At 36.7% G+C, this 22,740-nt stretch overlaps 1 protein-coding gene across 1 annotated transcript in view; it reads left to right on the top strand.

The window, feature by feature from the left end:
• Positions 1-22,740, top strand: part of BMPR2 (bone morphogenetic protein receptor type 2) — a 201,411-nt gene that overhangs the window by 79,096 nt on the left and 99,575 nt on the right. The window contains exons 2-3 of the mRNA XM_060016280.2: positions 18,946-19,116; positions 20,160-20,330. Coding sequence (XP_059872263.1) covers positions 18,946-19,116; positions 20,160-20,330 — 342 coding nt within the window. The remainder of the gene's footprint in view (positions 1-18,945; positions 19,117-20,159; positions 20,331-22,740) is intronic.

Here is a 22,740-nt window from a genome sequence, read left to right as displayed (position 1 = left end):
TCCCCTGAATTAGTAGGTGGATCCTTAACCACTGTGCCACCAGGGAAGCCCCTGGGTGTTGATTTTGTTAAACACTTTTCCTTCATCTGTTGATATGGTCATGTGAGTTTTCTTCTTTCCTCTGTTGATGTGATAGAGTATACCAGTCAGTTTTTGAATTTTAAACCAGCCTTGCATACCTGGGATATATCCCCCCAATAAAATTTTTTTCCCCAGATGTTCAACTATAGATAGGCCTTGTGATTTTTTAGTCTTAGCCATTCTATGTTCAAAACTCTGTCAAGGTGTTCTATTTTTTTTTTTTTTTTTGCGGTACGTGGGCCTCTCGCTGCTGTGGCCTCTCCCGTTGAGGAGCACAGGCTCCGGACGCGCAGGTTCAGCGGCCATGGCTCACGGGCCCATTCGCTCCGCGGCATGTGGGATCCTCCCAGACCAGGGCACGAACCCGTGTCCCCTGCATTGGCAGGCGGACCCTCAACCACTGTGCCACGAGGGAAGCCCAAGGTATTCTATTTTTATGCATTGTTGTAGCTTACCACAGTTTCTTCATTTATAAAATGAAGAGATTGAACTATTAACAGTGAAGTTCTTCTTAGTGCTCTAGTTCTGTGAATCATGTCTAGAGTGTTTAAGCTGTCATTGCCCAAAAGCCCAGCATTTAAAATTAAAAACTAAATTTTGTTGTGAAATATTTCAAACACACTAACACTCAGAGACAAATACCAAAGACCAAGATTTAATAAGTGTTACATTTTGTCATTATTCCACTATATTTGTTTTAAAAATGTATGTGTGCATGGATCAGATTAGTTGAAACTCCACTCTCTAATTTCATTCCCTTTCCAACTTTCCAAAACTAATGCTTTCCTGGGTTGCAATGAATCCATGTACCTATAGTTTTTATACGTAATGTATGCATCCATAAACAACCAAGAGTATTACCTTCGGTTATTTAACGTTATATACAGGCGAACTTTGGAGACATTGTGAGTTTGGTTCTAGACCACCACAATAAAGCAAATACCACCAAAAAAGTGACTTATGTGAATTTTTTGGTTTCCCAGTGCATATAAAAGTTATGTCTAAAAAAACAATGTACATACCTTAATTTAAAAATACCTTATTGCTCAAAATGGTACCCATCATCTGAGCTTCTAGGGAGTCAGTCTTTTTGCTGTTGTAGGGTCTTTCCTCCCTGTTGGTGACTGCTGACTGATCAGGGTAGTGATTACTGAAGTAGGTGGCTGGGGTAATTTTTAAAGAAAGACAGTAATGGGGATTTCCCTGGTGGCTCAGTGGTTAAGAATTCGCCTGCCAATGCAGGGGACAGGGTTTCGAGCCCTGGTCCGGGAACATCCCACATGCCACGGAACAACTAAGCCCACGCGCCACAACTACTGAGCCTGTGCTCCAGAGCCTGTGAGCCACAACTACTGAAGCCCACGAGCCTAGAGCTCGTGCTCCGCAACAAGAGAAGCCACCACAACGAGAAGCCTGCGCACCATAATGAAGAATAGGCCCTGCTCGCCGCAACTAGAGAAAGCCCGCGCGCAGCAAAAAAGGCCTGCCAGTGCAGCCAAAAATAAATTAAAAAAGAAAAAAACGCAGTAATGAAGTTTGCTGCATCAAGTGACTCTTCCTTTCATAAACAACTTCCCAGGTGCATGTTGTGCTCTTTGTTTTTTTGTTTTTTTTTTTTGCGGTACGTGGGCCTCTCACTGCGGCGGCTTCTCCTGCCGCGGAGCACAGGCTCCGGACGCTTAGGCCCAGCGGCCATGCCTCACGGACCCAGCCGCTCCGCGGCACGCGGGATCCTCCCAGACTGGGGTACGAACCCGCGTCCCCTGCATCGGCAGGCGGACCCTCAACCACTGCGCCACCAGGGAAGCGTTTTACCCACAATAGAACTTCTTTCAAAAGTGGAGCCAATCCCTTGAAACCCTGCTGCTGGTTTATCCACTAAGTTTATGTAATATTCTGAACCCTTTTTTCCAAACTCCTGTTAATGTTGACATTTTGACCTCTTTCCATGAATCACAAATGTTCTTAATGGCATCCAGAATGGTTTCCAGAAGGTTTTCAACTGACTTTGCCCATATCCATCAGAGGAATCACTGTCTATGCCAGCTATAGCATTACAAACTGTATTTCTTAAATAAGACTTGAAAGTCGAAATGACGCTTTGATCTTTGGGCTGCAGAATGGCAGGCATGAAAACAGCATTAATCTTTTTGTACATCCCCATAAGAGCTCTTGGGTGACCAGGTGCACTGTCATTGAATAGTAATATTTTGAAAGGAATCTTTTTTCTGAGCAGTAGGTCCAAACAGTGGGCTTAAGATATTCAGTAAGCCATGCTGTAAACAGATGTACTGTCATTCAGGCTTTGTTGTTCCATTTATAGAGCACAGGCAGAGTAGATTTGGCATAATTCTTAAGAGCCCCAGGATTTTTGGAATGGTAAGTGAGCATCAGCCGCAAGTTCAAGTCACCAGCTGCATTAGCCCCTAACAAGAGAGTCAGCCTGTCCTTCGAAGCTTTGAAGCCAGGCATTGACTTCTCTCTAGCCCTGAAAGTTCTAGATGGCATCTTCCTTCAACACAAGGCTGTTTCTTCTACACTGAAACTATCTGTTATTTAGTGTAGTCACCTTCGTCATTTATCTTAGCTAGATCTCCTGGATAACTTGCTGCAGCTCCTACATCAGTACTTGTGGCTTCACTTTGCACTTCTGTGTTATGACAATGGTTTCTTTCCTTAAATCTCAGTGAACCAACTTCTGCTCACTTCAGACTCTTCTTCTGCAGGTTCCTCACCTCTCTTGGCCTTCATAGAATTGAAAAGAGTTTGGGTTTAATTTACCTTTCTTTTTGTAGTTTCCTAAGGTGGTGATGTCCCTTTTTAAAATTCAAATACATATAGAAGGAATTGATATACTAATCTACTAATACATATTCAAAAATTATCTCTACCAAATTATTTTTAAGGTTAGTTTTAAATTTACACAAGTGAAATTTTCTCTTTTTGGTATACAGTTCTTTGAGTTTTGAGAAATACATAGTCATGTAACTGGCATCCCAATTAAGGTACAGAACATTTCTACCCCTCAGAAATTCTCTTTTGGTACCACTTTATAATCAACTACTCCATCCTACCACACCCCCCGCCCCCACCCCCGCTGCCCCAAATCAGGTCTCTGGCAACCAGTGATCTATTCTCCATTCCTGTAGTTTTACCTTTTAGAATGTCATATAATGAATCATATAGTATATAGCTTTTTGAGTCTGGGTTCTTTCATTTGGCATAATATATTTGAAATTCATTCATGTTTCTTATGTCAATAGTCCTTTTCTTTTAAAAAAATTTATTTATTTATGGCTGCATTAGGTCTTCGTTGCTACACGTGGGTTTTCTCTTGGTGTGTCAAGCGGGGGCTACTCTTCGTTGCAGTGTGCAGGCTTCTCTTGTTGTGGAGCACTGGCTCTAGGCATGCGGGCTTCAGTAGTTGCAGCACATGGGCTCAGTTGTTGTGGCTCACGGGCTCTAGAGCACAGGCTCAGTGGTTGTGGCGCACAGGCTTAGTTGCTCCGCGGCATGTGGGATCTTCCCAGACCAGGGCTCGAACCCGTGTCCCCTGCATTGGCAGCACATTCTTACCCACTGTGCAGCCAGGGAAGTCCAGTCCATTCCTTTTTATTGCTGAGTAATACGTGTTTATCCATTGTTCAGTTGAGGGACATTTGGGTTATAAACAGTTTTGTGCGACTGTAAATAAAGCCACTATAAGCATATAGTGACTGTAAGGTTTTTTTGTGAACATAAATTTTCATTACATTTAGGTCAATACCCGTAAGTATTAGGGAATGGGATTACTAAGTTAAATGGTGTGTATATATTTTAACTTATAAGAGACTACCAAACTATTTCTCACAGTAGTTGTACCAGTTTGCATTTTCATCAGCAGTTATATTCCCCTGTGTCAGCATCCTGATCAGTACTTGATGTTGTCAAGAATTTTTTGTTTTGTTTTTAAATTGTAATCATTCTAATAGGTGTGTAGTAATATCTCATTGTAGTTAAAAATTTTTTTCATTCATTTCATTTTTTAAAAAATATTGAATTATAATTGACATACAATATAATATTAGTTTCAGGTGTACAACATAGTGATTCAAGTATTTTTATACATTGTAAAATGATCACCATGATAAATCTAGTTACCATCTGTCACCATACAAAGTTATTACAATATTATTAGGTATAATCCCTATACTGTATGTTACAGCTCCATGACTTATTTATTTTAAAACTGGAAGTTTGCACCTCTTAATCTCCTTTACCTATTTTTCCCATCCCCTCACCCTCCTTCTTTCTGGAAACCACCAGTTTGTTCTCTTTATCCATGAGTCCGTTTCTGCTTTGTTCTGTTTGTTCATCTCTTTTGCTTTTTAGATTCCGCATGTGAAAAGTGGAGTCACATGGTATTTGTCTTTCTCTGTCTGACTTACTCCACTTAGTGTGATACCCTCTAAATCCATGCATGTTATAGCAAATGGCAAAATTTCATTCTTTTTTATGTCTGAGTAATATTCCATTGTGTGTGTGTGCGTGTGTGTATGTACATACACACACACACACACCACATCTTATTTATCCGTTCGTCTAGTGATGGGTACTTAGATTGCTTCCATATATTAGCTATTGTAAATAATGCCACAATGAACATAAAGGTACATATATCTTTTCAAATTAGTGTTTTCATTTTCTTCAGGTAAATAGAAATGGAAATGGAATTGCTGGGTTGTATGGTAGTTCTGTTTTTAATTTTGAGAAACCTCCATACTGTTTTCTGTAATGGCTGCACGAATTTACATTCCCACCATCAGTATACAAGGGTTCCCTCCCTTTTCTCCACATCTTCACCAACACTTGTTATTTGTTGCTTTTTTGAGGATAGCCATTCTGACAGGTATGAGGTGGTATCTCATTGTGGTTTTGATTTGCATTTTTCTGATGATTACTGATGTTGAGCATCTTTTCATGTGCCTGTTTGCCATCTGTATGTCTTTGAAAAAATATCTATTCAGGTCTAATGCCCATTTTTTATTTGGGTTGTTTGGGTTTATTTTTTGATATTGAGTTGTATGAGTTCATTATATATTTTGAACATCAACTCCTTATAGGGATTGCAAATATCTTGTCCCGTTAAGTAGGTTGACTTTTTATTTTGTTGATGGTTTCCTTCACTATGCAAAAAACTTTTTAGTTTGATATCACCTCATTTGATTATTTCTGCTTTTGTTTCCCTTGCCTGCGGAGACATAGCCAAAAAATATTGTTAAGATTGATGTCAAAGAGGTTACTACCTACGATTTCTTCTGGAAGTTTTATAGTTTTAGTCTTATATTTAAGTCTATAATCCATTTTGAGTTTATTTTTGTATATGGTGTAAGAAAGTGGTCCAGTTTCATTCTTTTGCATCTAATTGTCCAGTTTTCCCAGCACCATTTATTGAAGTGACTCTTTTCATCCATTGAATATTCTTGCCTCCTATGTTGTAGATTAATTGATCATATAAGTGTAGGTTTATTTCTGGGCTCACAGAATATTCTGTTCCATTGATCAGTGTGTCTGTTTTTGTGCCAGTATCATACTGTTTAGATTATTATAGCTTTGTAGTATCGTGTGAAATCAGGGCATGTGTCACCTCCAGCTTTGTTCTTTCTCAAGATTGCTTTGGCTATTGGGGCATTTTGTGTTTTTATAGAGATTTTAGAATTATTTGTTCTAGTTCTGTGAAAAATGCCATCGGTGTTTTGATAGGAATTGCATTGAATCTGTAGGTTGCTTGGTAGTACGGTCATTTTGATAATATTAATTCTTCTAATCCATGAGCACTGATAAATGGATATTTTTCCATTTATTTGCATCATCTTCAATTTCTTTCTTCAGTGTCCTACAGTTTTCTGAGTACAAGTCTTTCACTTCCTTGGTTAAATTTATTCCTAGGTATTTTATTCTTTTTGATGCAATTGTAAATGGGATTGTTTTCTTCATTTTTCTTTTTGATTGTTTGTTCTCAGTGTATAAAAGTGCTGCAGATGTCTACATATTAATTTCATATTCTGCAACTTTACTGAATTCATTTATTATAATAGTTTTTTTTGGAGGGGGTAGAACCTTTAGGGATTTCTATATATAATATGTCATCCTCAAATAGTGACAATTTTACTTCTTTCTTTACATTTTCGATACCTTCTATTTCATTTTCTTGCCTAATTGGTGTGATTAGGACTGTGAATACTGTGTTGAATAAAAGTGTCAAGTAGGCATCCTTGTCTTAGTTCCTGATCTTAGAGGAAAAGTTTTCAGCTTTTCACCAGTGAGTATGATGTTAGATGTGGTTTGTCATACATGGACTTTATTATGTTGAGGTATGTTCCCTCTATATCAACTTTGTTGAGAATTTGTATCATAAATGGATGTTGAATTTTGTCACATTCATTGTATTTTTAATTTGTATTTTCATGTGAAATTCACATTTTAAAAATTATTTATTTTTGTCTGTGTTGGGTCTTCGTTGCTGCACATGGGCCTTCTCTAGTTGTGGCTTGTGGGCTCTAGAGCGCAGGCTCAGCAGCTGTGGCACACGGGCCTAGTTGCTCCGCGGCATGTGGGATCCTCCCAGACCATGGCTCGAACCCGTGTCCCCTGCATTGGCAGGCGGACTCCCAACCACTGCACCATCAGGGAAGTCCCTGAAATTCACATTTATAATGTGAAATTTTATTTGCCATGTGTCTATTTTCAATGTAGGGAAAAGAAAGATGGATGGATCAATCTTGTTCTTGTTATGCTTCTAGGAAAAGCCAGCCAGCAGAGGTTTCCACGGTAAAGTGCTCTGGGTATCCAGGCATCAGAAGGGAAAGAGTGCCGCTTTGCCTGTTGGACCTTGTTACAAAGGACTAGTCTTTGTTTAAACAACAGACATCCCCAAACTGGAATCTCTTATCTCAGATATTTAGTGCCATAATTAGCTTGTATTGTGTAACATTTTAGTTTTTTTATATGTAAGGGATACTACATGAATGGTTCTTTAAACCATGATCCCATAGCACAATCCAGTTTCTCCCCATACTAGAACTACTTGGTTAGAGGAATTAAGAGAGTTCAAATACTTTTCAATAAACTTTTTTTTTTTTTTTTTTTTTTTTTGCGGTACGCGGGCCTCTCACCGTTGTGGCCTCTCCCGTTGCGGAGCACAGGCTCCGGACGCACAGGCTCAGCGGCCAAGGCTCACGGGCCCAGACGCTCCGCGGCATGTGGGATCTTCCCGGACCGGGGCACGAACCCGTGTCCCCTGCATTGGCAGGCAGACTCTCAACCACTGCGCCACCAGGGAAGCCCTCAATAAACTTTTAATGGACAGATGTATATGATGCGGCACAATGTATTTTGTTGGTAGAGCACATGGTCTTAGTGTCAGGTTTCTTTTTATTGACATCGTACTTTATTTTTCTAGGATATTATTCTTATTTTACTTTAAATAAATAAAATTCCTAATAAAATTGAACATATACACAAATGTTCATAGCAGTTTTATTTCTAACACCCAAAAACTGAAAACTACCCCAATGAGCTTCAAAAGGTGAAAAGTTAAACAGATTGTGTATTTCATCCATACCATGGAATACTACTCCATAAAAAGTAATGAACTATTGATACATGCAACAAATTGGGTGAACCTCAAGGAATTTTTACTAAGTGAAAAAAGTCAATCTCTAAAGGATATGTACTACATGATTCCATTTATATAGTAATTGTGAAATATAATCATTGAGTTGGAGAACAGATTACTGGTAGCTGTTGGTTAGGAATGGGGACAAAGGGATCGTAATTATAAAGGGTTAACATGAGGGTATCTTGTGATAGTACAGTTAAATATTTTGATTGTGATGGTATGTGACTGAATTGCATAAATTCGTACTCACACAGTTGAGTGCATGTATAACTGGTAATATCTGATTAAGCTCTATGGATTGTGCTAATGTAGATTTCTTGTCTTTGATACTGCACAGTGATTGTCTGGGATGTTTGCATTGGAGAGAGAGGTACTGCACTTGTCCCTATATCCCTTCCTTCCTTCCTCCCTCCCTCCCTCCCTCCCTCTTTGAGACTGGGACAGCACAAGCTTTATTCAGTGGCCAAAGAATGGAGAAGCAGGAACCTAGTTCACAAATCACCTTCTCCTTATATTTCTTTCCAGCTACCTGTGAATATATAATCATTACAAAATTAAAAAAAAATGTAAAAATAATTCAAGTACAAAAACCTTTTATTTTTGAAATATGTAATACGTGAATATATTTTCATGAAAATTCAAATAGTATAAAAGTATTTGGTAAAAAAGGGAAAAGGGCAAATAGTTAATACTTTTAGTATAGCCATTTTTTCCTTTCTTTCCTCCCCCATAAAAACAAATAGATAGTATTTTTCAGTGTATGCATAATGATGCTGATTTATGTCTGTAATGACAGTTAACTGATGCAGACATGATAAAACTATGCCATACCTTTATACTCTACATTCTTGATAGTGTTATATTGCAGAATCGGAAATGTAAGACAGCTGAGTATTCCAGACATGCCACATATGTTCCTGGGAATTAAATGCTGCACATGATTAGCAAATGCTGATCCAGAAAGCATATGTAAACAGAAAATGATTAGTTTATTCTCAGTAACTTGGAGATATGTATGTGTGTGTGTGTGTGTGTGTGTGTATATATATATATATATATATATGAAAATAATATAATATTGCATGTATACGGATACTATTTTCACAGCTTCGTGTATAGTAGAGTGGTCAAAGGACTAGATGATTATTGCCTAGATTTTATAATCTTTGAATGGGAATATGATATTGAGTACAATATATGTAGATATGAAAGCTGTCTGCCTGTAACACTGTTGGGTATTCGTGGTATACAAAGTGAGTTATATACACCTAGTTTTCCTCTAGGAACAAGTGAAGTCAGCCTCCTACTTGGTGCCGGAGATATGCATGTAAACAGATAAAATATAACGCCATGCAATGCTAAAACAGAGTTAAGAGATTTGAGAGTGTAGAACATATCATTTAACTGCAGAGCAAACTGAAGAGCACGAAAAATGGCATTCTAGATACTGGGTACATTATGTATAAAGGTCAGGAAAGATCTTGGCATATTAGTGTGGTGGAAACTGAGGAATGGAGGAGTGGGGTGAATGGCAAGAGGTAACTTGAGTCCTGGGGCTGACTTACCCATTAGGTACAGGGCCCACAGTATTTCTGGAGGTCCAAGAAAATGTTTTAATTTGTTTTAAAAGCAGAAGGAAAAAAGGAACTTTTCATGTTGAAGAAAATGTTCTAATACCTAGGGTTAACATATTGTTTTTATCCCAATGCAATAGTAAAGTATAATTTTTAAAAAAAATAAATTTCTTTATTTATTTTATTTTTGGCCATGTTGGGTCTTTGTTGCTGCACCTGGGCTTTCTCTAGTTGTGGTGAGCGGGGGCTACTCTTTGTTGCAGTGCATGGACTTCTCACTGCAGTGGCTTCTCTTGTTATGGAGCACGGGCTCTAGGCGCACGGGCTTCAGTAGTTGTGGCACGCAGGCTCTAGAGCGCAGGCTCAGTAGTTGTGGAACATGGGCTGAGTTGCTCCATGGCATGTGGGATCTTCCCAGACCAGGGCTCGAACCCATGTCCCCTGCATTGGTAGGTGGATTCTTAACCACTGCGCCACCAGGGAATTCCAAAGTATAATTTTTAATATTTTTTATTGGAAGAAAGGGCCCATGAAATCAGAAGTTCCTAGGGCCCACCAAAGTGATCATGGTTCTTTTGGGTTGGCTTATGAAGGACATTAAATGCCAACTGAAGAGCTTGAATTTAATTCTAGGAACTTCAGGGAGCTAACAGATTTTAAGCATGATCAACTCTTTTATGAAGGTACCTCTGTCAGCAGTTTGGATGAGACTATTTGCAGTTTAATGTAGTTATGTTAATCAAAATTGCTTTAGTGCTTATTACAACCAAATATCACCTGTTTAAAAAGAGGAGAGAGAGGACACACAGCAGAAGCAAGGAGAACTACAATCCTGCAGCCAGTGGAACAAAAACCACATTCACAGAAAGATAGACAAGATGAAAAGGCAGAGGGCTATGTACCACATGAAGGAACAAGATAAAACCCCAGAAAAACAACTAAATGAAGTGGAGATAGGCAACCTTCCAGAAAAAGAATTCAGAATAATGATAGTGAAGATGATCCAGGACCTCAGAAAAACAATGGAGGCAAAGATCGAGAAGATGCAAGAAATGTTTAACGAACACCTAGAAGAATTAAGAACAAACAGAGTTGAACAACACAATAACTGAAATGAAAACTACACTAGAAAGAATCAATAGCAGAATAATGGAGGCAGAAGAACGGGTAAGTGACCTGGAAGACAGAATGGTGGAATTTATTGCTGCAGAAAAGGATAAAGAAAAAAGAATGAAAAGAAAGGAAGACAGCCTAAGAGACCTCTGGGACAACATTAACCGCAACAACATTCACATCATAGGGGCCCCAGAAGGAGAAGAGAGAGAGAAAGGACCCAAGAAAATATTTGAAGAGATTATAGTCAAAAACTTCCCTAACATGGGAGAGGAAATAGCCACCCAAGTCCAGGAAGCACAGCAAGTCCCATACAGGATAAACCCAAGGAGAAACATGCCAAGACACATAGTAATCAAATTGGCAAAAATTAAAGGCAAAGAAAAATTATTGAAAGCAGCAAGGGGAAAATGACAAATAACATACAAGGCAACTCCCATAAGATTAGCAGCTGATTTCTCAGCAGAAACTCTACAGGCCAGAAGGGAGTGGCATGATATGCTTACAGTGTTGAAAGGGAAGAACCTACAACCAAGATTACTCTACACGGCAAGGATCTCATTCAGATTTGATGGAGAAATCAAAAGCTTTACAGACAAGCAAAAGCTAAGAGAATTCAGCACCACCAAAGCAGCTCTACAACAAATGCTAAAGGAACTTCTCTAAGTGGGAAACACAAGAGAAGAAAAGGACCTACATAAACAAACGCAAAACAATTAAGAAAATGGTCATAGGAATGTACCTATGGATAATTGCCTTAAACGTGAATGGATTAAATGCTCCAACCAAAAGACACAGGGTTGCTGAATGGATACAAAAACAAGACCCATACATATGCTGTCTCCAAGAGACCCACCTCAGACCTAGGGACATATTCAGACTGAAAGTGAGGGGATGAAAAAAGATATTCTGTGCAAATGGAAATCAAAAGAAAGCTGGAGTAGCAATACTCATATCAGATAAAATAGACTTTAAAGTAAAGAATGTTACAAGAGACAAGGAAGGACACTACATAATAATTAAGGGATTAATCCAAGAAGAAGATATAACGATTATAAATGTATATGCACCCAGCATAGGAGCACCTCAATACATAAGGCATATGCTAACAGCTATAAAAGAGGAAATCGACAGTAACACAATAATAGTGGGGGACTTTAACACCTCACTTACACCAATGGACAGATCATCTAAAATGAAAATAAATAAGGAAACAGAAGCTTTAAATAACACAAGAGACCAGATCGATTTAATTGATAATTATAGGACATTCCATCCAAAAACAGCAGATTGCACTTTCTTCTCAAGTGCACACAGAACGTTCTCCAGGATAGATCACATCTTGGGTCACAAATCAAGCCTCAGTAAATTTAAGAAAACTGAAATCATATCAAGCATCTTTTCTGACCACAACGCTATGAGATCAAAACTGAATTACAGGGAAAAAAACATAAAAAACACAAACACATGGAGGCTAAACAATATGATACTAAATAACCAGGAGATCACTGAAGAAATCACAGAGGAAATCAAAAAATACCTAGAGACAAATGACAATGAAAACACGACCATCCAAAACCTATGGGATGCAGCAAAAGCACTTCTAAGAGGGAAGTTTATAGCTATACAAGCCTACCTCAAGAAATAAGAAAAATCTCAAATAAACAATCTAACCTTACACCTAAAGGAACTAGAGAAAGAAGAACAAATAAAACCCAAAGTTAGCAGAAGGAAAGAAATCATAAAGATCAGAGCAGAAATAAATGAAATAGAAACAAAGAAAACAGTAGCAAAGATCAATAAAACTAAAAGCTGGTTCTTTGAGAAGAAAAACAAAATTTGTATATAATTAGCCAGACTCATCAAGAAAAAGAGTTAGAGGACTCAAATCAATGAAATTAGAAATGAAAAAGGAGAAGTTACAACAGACACCGCAAAAATACAAAGCATCCTAAGAGACTACTACAAACAACTCTATGCCAATAAAATGGAAACCTGGAAGAAATGGACAAATTTTTAGAAAGGTATAACCTTCCAAGACTGAACCTGGAAGAAATAGAAAATATGAACAGACCAATCACAATCACTGAAATTGAAACTGTCATTAAAAATCTTCCAACAAACAAAGGTCCAGGACCAGATGGCTTCACAGGTGAATTCTATCAAACATTTAGAGAAGAGCTAACACCTGTGGTTCTCAAACTCTTCCAAAAAATTGCAGAGGAAAGAACACTCCCAAACTCATTCTATGAGGCCACCGTCACCCTGATACCAAAACCAGACAAAGCTACTACAAAAAAAGAAAATTACAAACCAATATCACTGATGATATAGATGCAAAAGTCCTCAACAAAATACTAGCAAACAAAATCCAACAGCACATTAAAAGTATCATACACCATGATCAAGTGGGGTTTATTCCAGAAATGCAAGGATGCTTCAGTGTACCCAAATCAATCAATGTGACATACCATATTAACAAATAGAAGGAGAAAAACCATATGATCATCTCAACAGATGCAGAGAAAGCTTTCAACAAAATTCAACACCCATTTATGATAAAACCTCTCCAGAAAGTGGGCATAGAGTGAACCTACCTCAACATAATAAAGGCCATATAGGACAAACCCACAGCAAACATCATACTCAATGGTGAAAAACTGAAAGCATTTCCTCTAAGATCAGGAACAAGACAAGAATGTACACTCTCACTGCTATTATTCAACACAGTTTTGGAAATCCTAGCCACGGCAATCAGAGAAGAAAAAGAAATAAAAGGAATCCAAATTGGAAATGAAGAATTAAAACTCACTGTTTGCAGATGACATGATACTATACATAGAGAATCCTAAAGATGCCACCAGAAAACTACTAGAGCTAATCAATGAATTTGATAAAGTTGCAGGATACAAAATTAATGCACAGAAATCTCTTGCATTCCTATACACTAACGATGAAATATCTGAAAGAGAAATTAAGGCAGCACTCCCATTTACCATTGTAACAAAAGAATAAAATACCTAGAAATAAACCTACCTAAGGAGACAAAAGACCTATATGCAGAAAACTATAAGACACTGATGAAAGAAATTAAAGATGATATCAACAGATGGAGGGATATACCATGTTCTTGGATTGGAAGAATCAATATTGTGCAAATGACTACTACCCAAAGCAATCTACAGATTCAGTGCAATCCCCATCAAATTACCAATGGCATTTTTTACAGAACTAGAACAAAAAATCTTAAAATTTGTATGGAGACACAAAAGACCCTGAATAGCCAAAGCCGTCTTGAGGGAAAAAAATGGAGCTGGAGGAATCAGACTCCCTGACTTCAGACTATACTACAAAGCTACAGTAATCAAGACAATACGCTACTGGCACAAAAACAGAAACAGAGATCAGTGGAACAAGGTACAAAGCCCAGAGGTAAACCCACGCACCTATGGTCAACTAATCTATGACAAAGGAGACAAGGATATACAATGGAAAAAAGGCAGTCTCTTCAATAAGTGGTGCTGGGAAAACTGAACAGCTACATGTAAACGAATGAAATTAGAACACTCCCTAACACCATACCCAAAAACAAACTCAAAATGGATTGGAGACCTAAATGTAAGACTGGACAGTATAAAACTCTTAGAGGAAAACAAAGGAAGAACACTCTTTGACATAAATCACAGCAAGATCTTTTTTGATCCACCTCCTAGAGTAATGGAAATAAAAACAAAGATAAACAAATGGGACCTAATGAAACTTAAAAGCTTTTGCACAGCAAAGGAAACCATAAAGAAGACGAAAAGACAACCCTCAGAATGGGAGAAAATATTTGCAAATGAATCAGCGGACAAAGGATTAATCTCCAAAATATATAAACAGCTCATGCGGCTCGATATTAAAAAAACAAACAACCCAATCCAAACATGGGCAGAAGACCTAAATAGACATTTCTCTAACGAAGGCATACAGATGGCCATGAAGCACATGAAAAGCTGCTCAACAGCACTAATTATTAGAGAAATGCAAATCAAAAGTACAATGAGGTATCACCTTATACCAGTTAGAATGGGCTTCATCAGAAAATCTACAAACAACAAATGCTGGAGGGGGTGTGGAGTAAAGGGAACCCTCTTGCACTGTTTGTGGGAATGTAAACTGATACAGGCACTATGGGGAACAGTATGGAGGTTCCTTAAAAAACTAAAAATAGAATTACCATATGATCCAGCAATCCCACTACTGGGTGTATACCCAGAGAAAACCACAATTCAAAAAGACACATGCACCCCAATGTTCATTGCAGCGCTATTTACGATAGCCAGGTTGTGGAAGCAACCTAAATGCCCAACGACAGACGAATGGATAAAGAAGATGTGGTACATATATACAATGGAATGTTACTCTGCCATAAAATGGAACAGAATTGGGTCATTGGTAGAGACGTGGCTGGATCTAAAAACTGTCATACAGAGTGAAGTCAGAAAGAGAAAAACAAATATTTTATATTAACGCATATATGTCGAACCTAGAAAAATGGTACAGATGAACTGGTTTTCAGGGCAGAAATTGAGACAACAGATGTAGAGAACAAACGTATGGATACGAAGGGGGGAATCCGCGAGGGGTGGTGGTGGTGGTGTGATGAATTGGGAGATTGGGATTGACATGTGTACACTTATGTGTATAAAATTGATGACTAATAAGAACCTGCTGTATAAAAAAAATGTGGGGCTTCCCTGGTGGCGCAGTGGTTGAGAGTCCGCCTGCCGATGCAGGGGACACGGGTTCGTGCCCTGGTCCGGGAATATCCCACGTGCTGCAGAGTGGCTGGGCGCGTGAGCCATGGCCTGTGCGTGAGTCCAGAGCCTGTGCTCCGCAACGGGAGAGGCCACAACAGTGAGAGGCCCGCGTACCGCAAAAAAAATAAAAAATAAAAAAAATTGTGTTCTGTTAGAAAGAGGCAAGAAAAAACAAATACTGCATTATATGTTTGAAAGTCCCTAAGAGAATAGATTTAAATAGTTTCACCATACACATACATACACAAAATGGTAATTATGTGAGGTGCTGGAGCTGTTAACTAACCCTATTGTGGTAATCAGTTTGCAATATATATATGTATCAAATCATGTTGTACACCTTAAACTTACACAGTAATATATGCCAATTATATCCCAATAAAGCTGGAAAAGAATTTTTTAAAAATAAATAAAATGAGGAGAGCAGTTTTTGAAAGACTCCTATCTAATCACTGTATTTGATTATGGATGTCCCTTGAAAGAACTAATTGACCATACTTGATTGATCAAGATTTGTTTATTAGCTGTTGACAAATTCAGAAAACCACATGTAAATGATCAGGTCTCTTTTTGTGAGAATATAATACTAGGCTATACTGTTTCTCACAGTAGTCTTTATTTCATGCCTACTTTTCCTGCATTATTTATGAAGAATCCAAAACTTTATACAGAGATATTGCTGAGACATTATAACAAATAGCATTTAAAAACATGCAAGCACTGTTTTACGAAATGGAGTTTTTCTTTCTTTTGACCAAAGGACGGTTTAGTTAGAATTCTTGCTTAAACACCTTTATTTTATATAGAAATTTGCTGAATCATAATTTGAAAGAGTTACTCTCAAAATAGCCAAGTATAATTTTCCTATACTAATGACACTGTCATAAAATAATTCCTATGAAGTAGGCTGAAGTAATTTTAAGAAAAAGTTATTTAGTGAAAACTGAGGGATATTAAAGGTATGATTCAGTGTCCTACAGTTGTACCTTTATTGCCTTGATCTTGGGATGAAGCAACAGGGAGACATAGAGGAGATTGGATTTGTTTGTTTGTTGTCTTTTTATATAAGGAGAATTTTAGGTTTCAGTCAGCAAATTATTTAATAATGGAACTAAAAATTTTATGCATGTTCATTCCTTTAGCTACTTTTTTTTTTTTTTTCCCCCGGTACACGGTCCTCTGTTTGTGGCCTCTCCCGTTGCGGAGCATAGGCTTCGGACGCGCAGGCTTAGCAGCCATGGCTCACGGGCTCAGCTGCTCCGCGGCATGTGGGATCTTCCCAGACCGGGGCACGAACCCGTGTCCCCTGCATCAGCAGGCAGACTCTCAACCACTGCGCCACCAAGATAGCCCCCTTTAGCTACTTTTCAGTTGTAAAAGAAATCCAGGCAGAGGAAAAATTTTCACTTTGTATTTATTCTTTCACAAGGATATATTTTTATTTTTAAATTAAATGAGGCACTTATTTATTTATGATCCATCTACCTCCAGGTACGGTTAGATCCCTATTCATTAACTCAGTACTCAATACAAAATTCTAGTCAAAATGGATAACAACAGAAGAGGAGGGGAAAAAATAGAATATCTTGGTTGTGGAAAAGTAGAGATAATGAGTTCATAAATTCATTCTGATCTTTCTAACGATCAAAACAAAAAGGGAAACAGAGTGGGTTACATAATTTCAGCAAGTGGTAGTAGCACTTAACCTGAGTCAAGAAATGGGGATAAGGAATTATGTCTCATAAATAGGCATGCTTTTTTAGATCTACATTACAGAGTTTTGTTTTTAGTTTGAGTCTTTTAAGTATCAATCTTTGTGCTGTGTGTACTTTATATGTAGAGATATATTTGATTTTAATCTTTATAATAATTTTGTAAAGTTTGCAAATTAGGGTATATCTAAGGAAATACTGTTAAATGTGCAAGATAATATAAATATTTGTCATTAAAGGATTTTGAATATGTGACTACATGTGGTAAAAATGTGATATACTTATAATCTGGCTAATGCCCTGGAAGTAGTTTTTATAAAAAGCTAGGGACTTCCCTGGTGGTCCAGTGGTTAAGAATCTGCCTTTCAATGCAGAGGACTTGGGTTTGATCCCTGGTCAGGGAACTAAGATCCCACATGCTGGGGCGCTACTAAGCCTGCAGGCTGCAACTACGGAGCCTGTATGCTCTGGATCCTGTGCACTGCAACTAGAGAGAAGCCTGCACACCGCAATGAAAGATCTTGCGTGCCACAACTAAGACCTGACGCAGCCAAAATAAATAAGTAAATAAAAAATCTTTTTTTTTAAAAAAGGCTATACTACATTTTCTGGCCATTTATATGATATTAGTAAATACCTTCTAGAAGACTGCCTGAAGTTCTAAATTGTGGAAATGTGGAAGTCACGTTTATTTTTTTGAGTAATTACTGTCTCTCTCCAAGCAGACTATAAGATGCTTGACGGGTAGAACTCTATATTATCTGTTTGTGAATCCCCTATTTCTTTAGCTCAATACTTTGAAGGTGCTTTCTGTTGTAATAAATATGGCAGGTCTGTGTTTCTAAATAGACTTGGGCACGCAGTTGTTGGTGCTTTCATTTCTTCTCCAGGGTTTTGTCCTTAGTTTTGTAGTTTCAGAAACATTATTTTAATAAATCATTTCCAGTGCTAAGGTGCTAATGAATTAAGCCATACTAAATAAGATACACAGCAAAATCAAGAAATAAATCAGAAGCCCATGAGGAATATAGTGGCAAAGTGTGTTAGATTGTTATTCTGGCAAGTCAAACACAGTAGGAAAGTCTGCTTTAAGAAACCAAAGATCAGCTGTTGCTTTTGATAACCATTTACTTCTTTGGTATTCTCAGCAGTGTTGGTAAATGTTTGTTAGCTGATAAATTATGTGGCAAATGTTCTACTGAGATTAGTTAAATCAGATTATGTACATGGAGAAAGACTGACTGGCATTGAAAATACATTGGGTTGACCTTCGGTATGAGGGATTGTTGAGCATTTCTTCTATTATATTGATATTTTTAATGATGGAAAATCATTTTCTTTTTGAGCACTAATAGCCTTAATTTTTAAAAACAGGTTTATTAAGGTATAATTTACATAGCATGAAATTCACGCATTTTTAGTGAACAATTATTTTTTTGTACATTTACAAAGCTGTGCAAACATTGCCACAATCTAATTTTGGAACATTTCTATCTCCCCAGATAGAAACCATGTACTATCCACTTGTAGTCTCTCCTCATCCTTAGTTTAACATGCCTAATGTTATGTTTAACATTTTACAACTGAGTATAAAATATGGTAGAAGTGAGTACTGTAGAATTTCCAAAAATTATTCAGCCCTCTAGGTTTGTTAATTTGTTTTGAATTTTTAATAATTTAGAGCATGGACATTTTTGTGATGATATTTCTTTATTCAGACACCAATATTATTTAATAGGAGAAAGAGTGGTGAGAATAATTTATGTAAGAGGGTATTCCTTTTGGGAAATGAGTTTTTAAGTTTGCTTCTTGTTTGGAAGTTACAAATTAATTAATGAAAAGAAAGAAGTTATTGAATAAATACAAAATTGCACATTTATTCAAGCCTTGTTAGGGATTTAGTAGGGAAATTTACAGTGCCTTTCAAAAAGGCTCTAAGATTTTATATAATGTTTTGCAAAGATTATCATAAAGTGAATTTGTCTTTTTTTCCTTTATTTTAGCTTCTCAGAATCAAGAACGTCTTTGTGCATTTAAAGATCCATATCAACAAGACCTTGGGATAGGTGAGAGTCGAATCTCTCATGAAAACGGAACAATATTATGCTCAAAAGGTAGCACCTGCTACGGCCTTTGGGAGAAATCAAAAGGGGACATAAATCTGGTAAAACAAGGCAAGTAATACTTTTTTTACCTGAAATAACTCTTTCATACAATTGAAGTTTATCTAAGAAGGGCATGGAAGTAGATTGTAAAACCCTCTGCAGGAGAACAGTAAGTTTAAAAGTGTGTATTCATGTCTGTATTCACACACAAGCTCCACATTTGCAAAGGGTAATTGTTTTTAGCTTATTTTAATAATATCTTATTACAATTTTAATAATATAATGCCATTTTATGAAGTTTAGAAAATAAAGAAAACTATAAGAGAAACATGTCTACAATTCCATACTTTAAAAAGTTTTTTTTAAAAACTATATTGGTTTATTCCCTTCAGGCGTGTTTTCTTTGTACTTCTATGTTTATATGTGTGTGTACTATTTTTTTTCAAAATTATGGTAATACTATATAAATAATTTCATATACAGTTTTTCCCATTTAAATTATATCATGAATATTTTCCTATGTCTTTAAATATACTTTGAAAACACTTTCAAAATCTATACAATTTTTCATTGTATACATGTATCTCAGTTTACTTACACATTACTCTGCTGTTGGACATTATATTGTTTTCTGGTTTTCATTGTAATACCTAATGCTTCAGTGAACATCTCTGAACATAATTCTTTGATTGTATCTCATAATTTTCCTGGAATAGACTTCTGGAAGTAAAATTTTTAGATTATAAAACATGAAAAGGCTCTTCATAAAAATTGCCATGTGACTTTCTAGAAATGTTATATACATTTACATTCCCTCCAGCACTGTGTGTTACTAAATCCTTGTTATTGTTATATATAATTATTTTAAAACCCAGAAGAATTCAATAGATATAGACAAAAATGTAATCTTATTGATGTTTTAATAATTCTTAGATTAACTGTGAAGTCAAACATTTTATTAGTGGCTTTTTCCTTCTATGAAATGCTTGTTTATACTTTGCCATTATCTGTTATTAAAAAAATGTGGTTTCCTATTGGTTTGCAAGAGTTATAACTTATTTACATTATGACATATGTAAACCTAACTTGTTTACATTAACATCAATTTGTAGGATGTTGGTCTCACATTGGAGATCCCCAGGAGTGTCACTACGAAGAATGTGTAGTAACTACCACTCCACCCTCAATTCAGAATGGAACATACCGTTTCTGCTGTTGTAGCACAGACTTGTGTAATGTCAACTTTACTGAGAATTTTCCACTTCCAGACACAACACCACTCAGTAAGTAGTTAAAGTAACGTACGTTTCCTTGTAATTCCTTTCTCCAAAGATTTTCAGAATTTAAAAATATATGAAAATATTCAGGTTGGGCCAGAGTGAGAGGGAGAGTTCCAGCATCATGAGACTACATCTAGCTAACACCTAAAATCGAGAAGAGATACACCAGGATTTCCAAGGTATTGGTATATTATCAAATAAGTTTGAATCAAAATATAGTACTTTCCAACTCACATGAAGAGGAGTTTGGTAATATTAAGAACACAACATATGTCCTTACTCTTTCACCCAGCACTCCCATTTGTAGGAGTTTATCTTTGAAGACATACCTCCGAAAGTATGAAAATACATATGCATAAAGTTACCTATTGTAGTATTGTCTGTAACTGTATAGTATTGGAAACTACCTAAATGCCTAAGAATAGGAGATTGATTCAAATCCACTATGGTACATACATGTGTAATGGAGTACCAAATATACAGCTATAAGAAAAAAATGGGTAAGATCTCTGTGAACTGATATGGAGTGATTTCTAGAGGTAACATTAGGTGAATAAAAAGCTTATATAGTATGCTGTCTTTTGTGTAAAATAGAAAGCTTATCTTTACAAAAAGAAGCAAAGAAAGGATAAACCAGAAAATAATGAAGTTGGTTACTTACAAGGGTTGGAGGGAATGGAACAGAAAGGATACAAGAAGGAGGAAAAGTCCTCTGAATATAGCTTTATGCATGTAGTTTTGACTTTTGGAATTATGTTACTAATCTGTGTGTGCAAAAAGTATAATTAAATCATTAAGGACGGGAAGGGGGCAAAATCCCAAACTGAAAGCAAATGAGCCTAGTTGTATTTTACATAAACATCATAATCACACTTAAGGGAAAAAGAAAGAACTAATCTAAGCATTTTACAAAAACAGTATTTGACTGTATATACTCTTTTAGGCAATATATAAGAGATTGGGGGGAGAATTGCAAACAAATAACTGAACTCTTTTTAGAAGGTTTCATTTTTAGTAGTGTGTACAAAGCAATTCTGAAACAATTGTAGATATATTTGTATTATAGGATTAAGAAAATGAGTATTAGTGTTGATATTCTTGGGAACCAGTGTTCTCACTGAAGGAATAAGGAAACAGTTATAGATGGGGGAAGAAAAGAGAATCCTATGTGAATAGATTGTAGTTCAAGGTATTATTATGGACTTATGACTTAAAAAATATCCATATGTATGTGTTACATGCATGTATATGCAGCCATGTATATATGTATTTGTATGAGTATGTATTTATATGTGTGTGTGTATACATACATGCCTACATATATTTCTTATCTCTGTTGAAAAAAATAAGAAGCAAAAGCACCCCTATAGCTATGAGTGTACATAATGCCCAGGTTTAGTTTCTACTACGACTCCACAGTCAGTGGAACTTGGGGTCCTTGGAAAAATGACTTATTCTAGAACTGGAGCAGGATAGGTGCAAGATAAACGTGCAACATCTTATAACACTAGAAGATAAGGAAAGAAGTACCCCCCAAAAGGATGGAGACTTGTCACAGTAGCCAGTTTGAAGGAACCTCCCACAAGCTACATTTAAGATCATTTTAGTGATCTTAAGATCATTTAAGATCATTTAGTAATAAGTTATAAATCATTGGAGGGAAAATGAATTGAGTCTATGCTGATAGCAGAGAAGGGAGAAGAGAGGGCACTTGTGTATAGTAGAATGCCAAGTGCCAAGTTGTAACTGTAGGTGTTGGAAAATTATCATTATGCAGCCATCATGGCAAGGATTGGATCAGGCAAGAATCATCCTAAGATCCTAAATCTAGGGGGCAGGTTCAATAAGGACTGAGGATATTTGCATTCTTTTAGAGTTTGTCCAACATATTGCGAGGGAAAAATTAGTAATTATAAAGTGAGGAAATCAGACAATAGCTTAACCAGGTAATATCATTAATGAAGGGCAGATGGACGTCCGTGATACTCTGAGGACACAGTGTAACTAATTTAGTACTGTATTTCAATCAAGAATGAATCTAATCACAAAGGAACATCAGGCACATCATAAATTAAGAATGTTCTGTTACAAAAAGGGAGTTTGTTTTCCTCAAAAATGTCAATATCATATAAGAAAAAGAGACTGTGAGAAAGATTCTATATTAAAGGAGGCTAAGAAAGTTGACAACTAAGCGATACCTAACTCTCCTATACTGGATGTGCAAAATGTGATAAAGGATGTTGTTAATCCAATTGACAAAATAGATAATTAAAGACTTTTTTCAATGTTAAATTTACTGAAGCTGATAAGAATAGTGTGGTTATATAAGAGAATATCCATATTCTTAGGAAATACTGAGAAGTGTTTAGAAGTAAAGGGCCATGATGCGTGTATCTAACCTTCCTTGAATGAT

The sequence above is a fragment of the Delphinus delphis genome, chromosome 7 (assembly GCF_949987515.2).
Source record: "Delphinus delphis chromosome 7, mDelDel1.2, whole genome shotgun sequence".
Lineage (NCBI taxonomy): Eukaryota > Metazoa > Chordata > Mammalia > Artiodactyla > Delphinidae > Delphinus > Delphinus delphis.
This window is presented reverse-complemented; position numbering and strand designations above follow the sequence as displayed.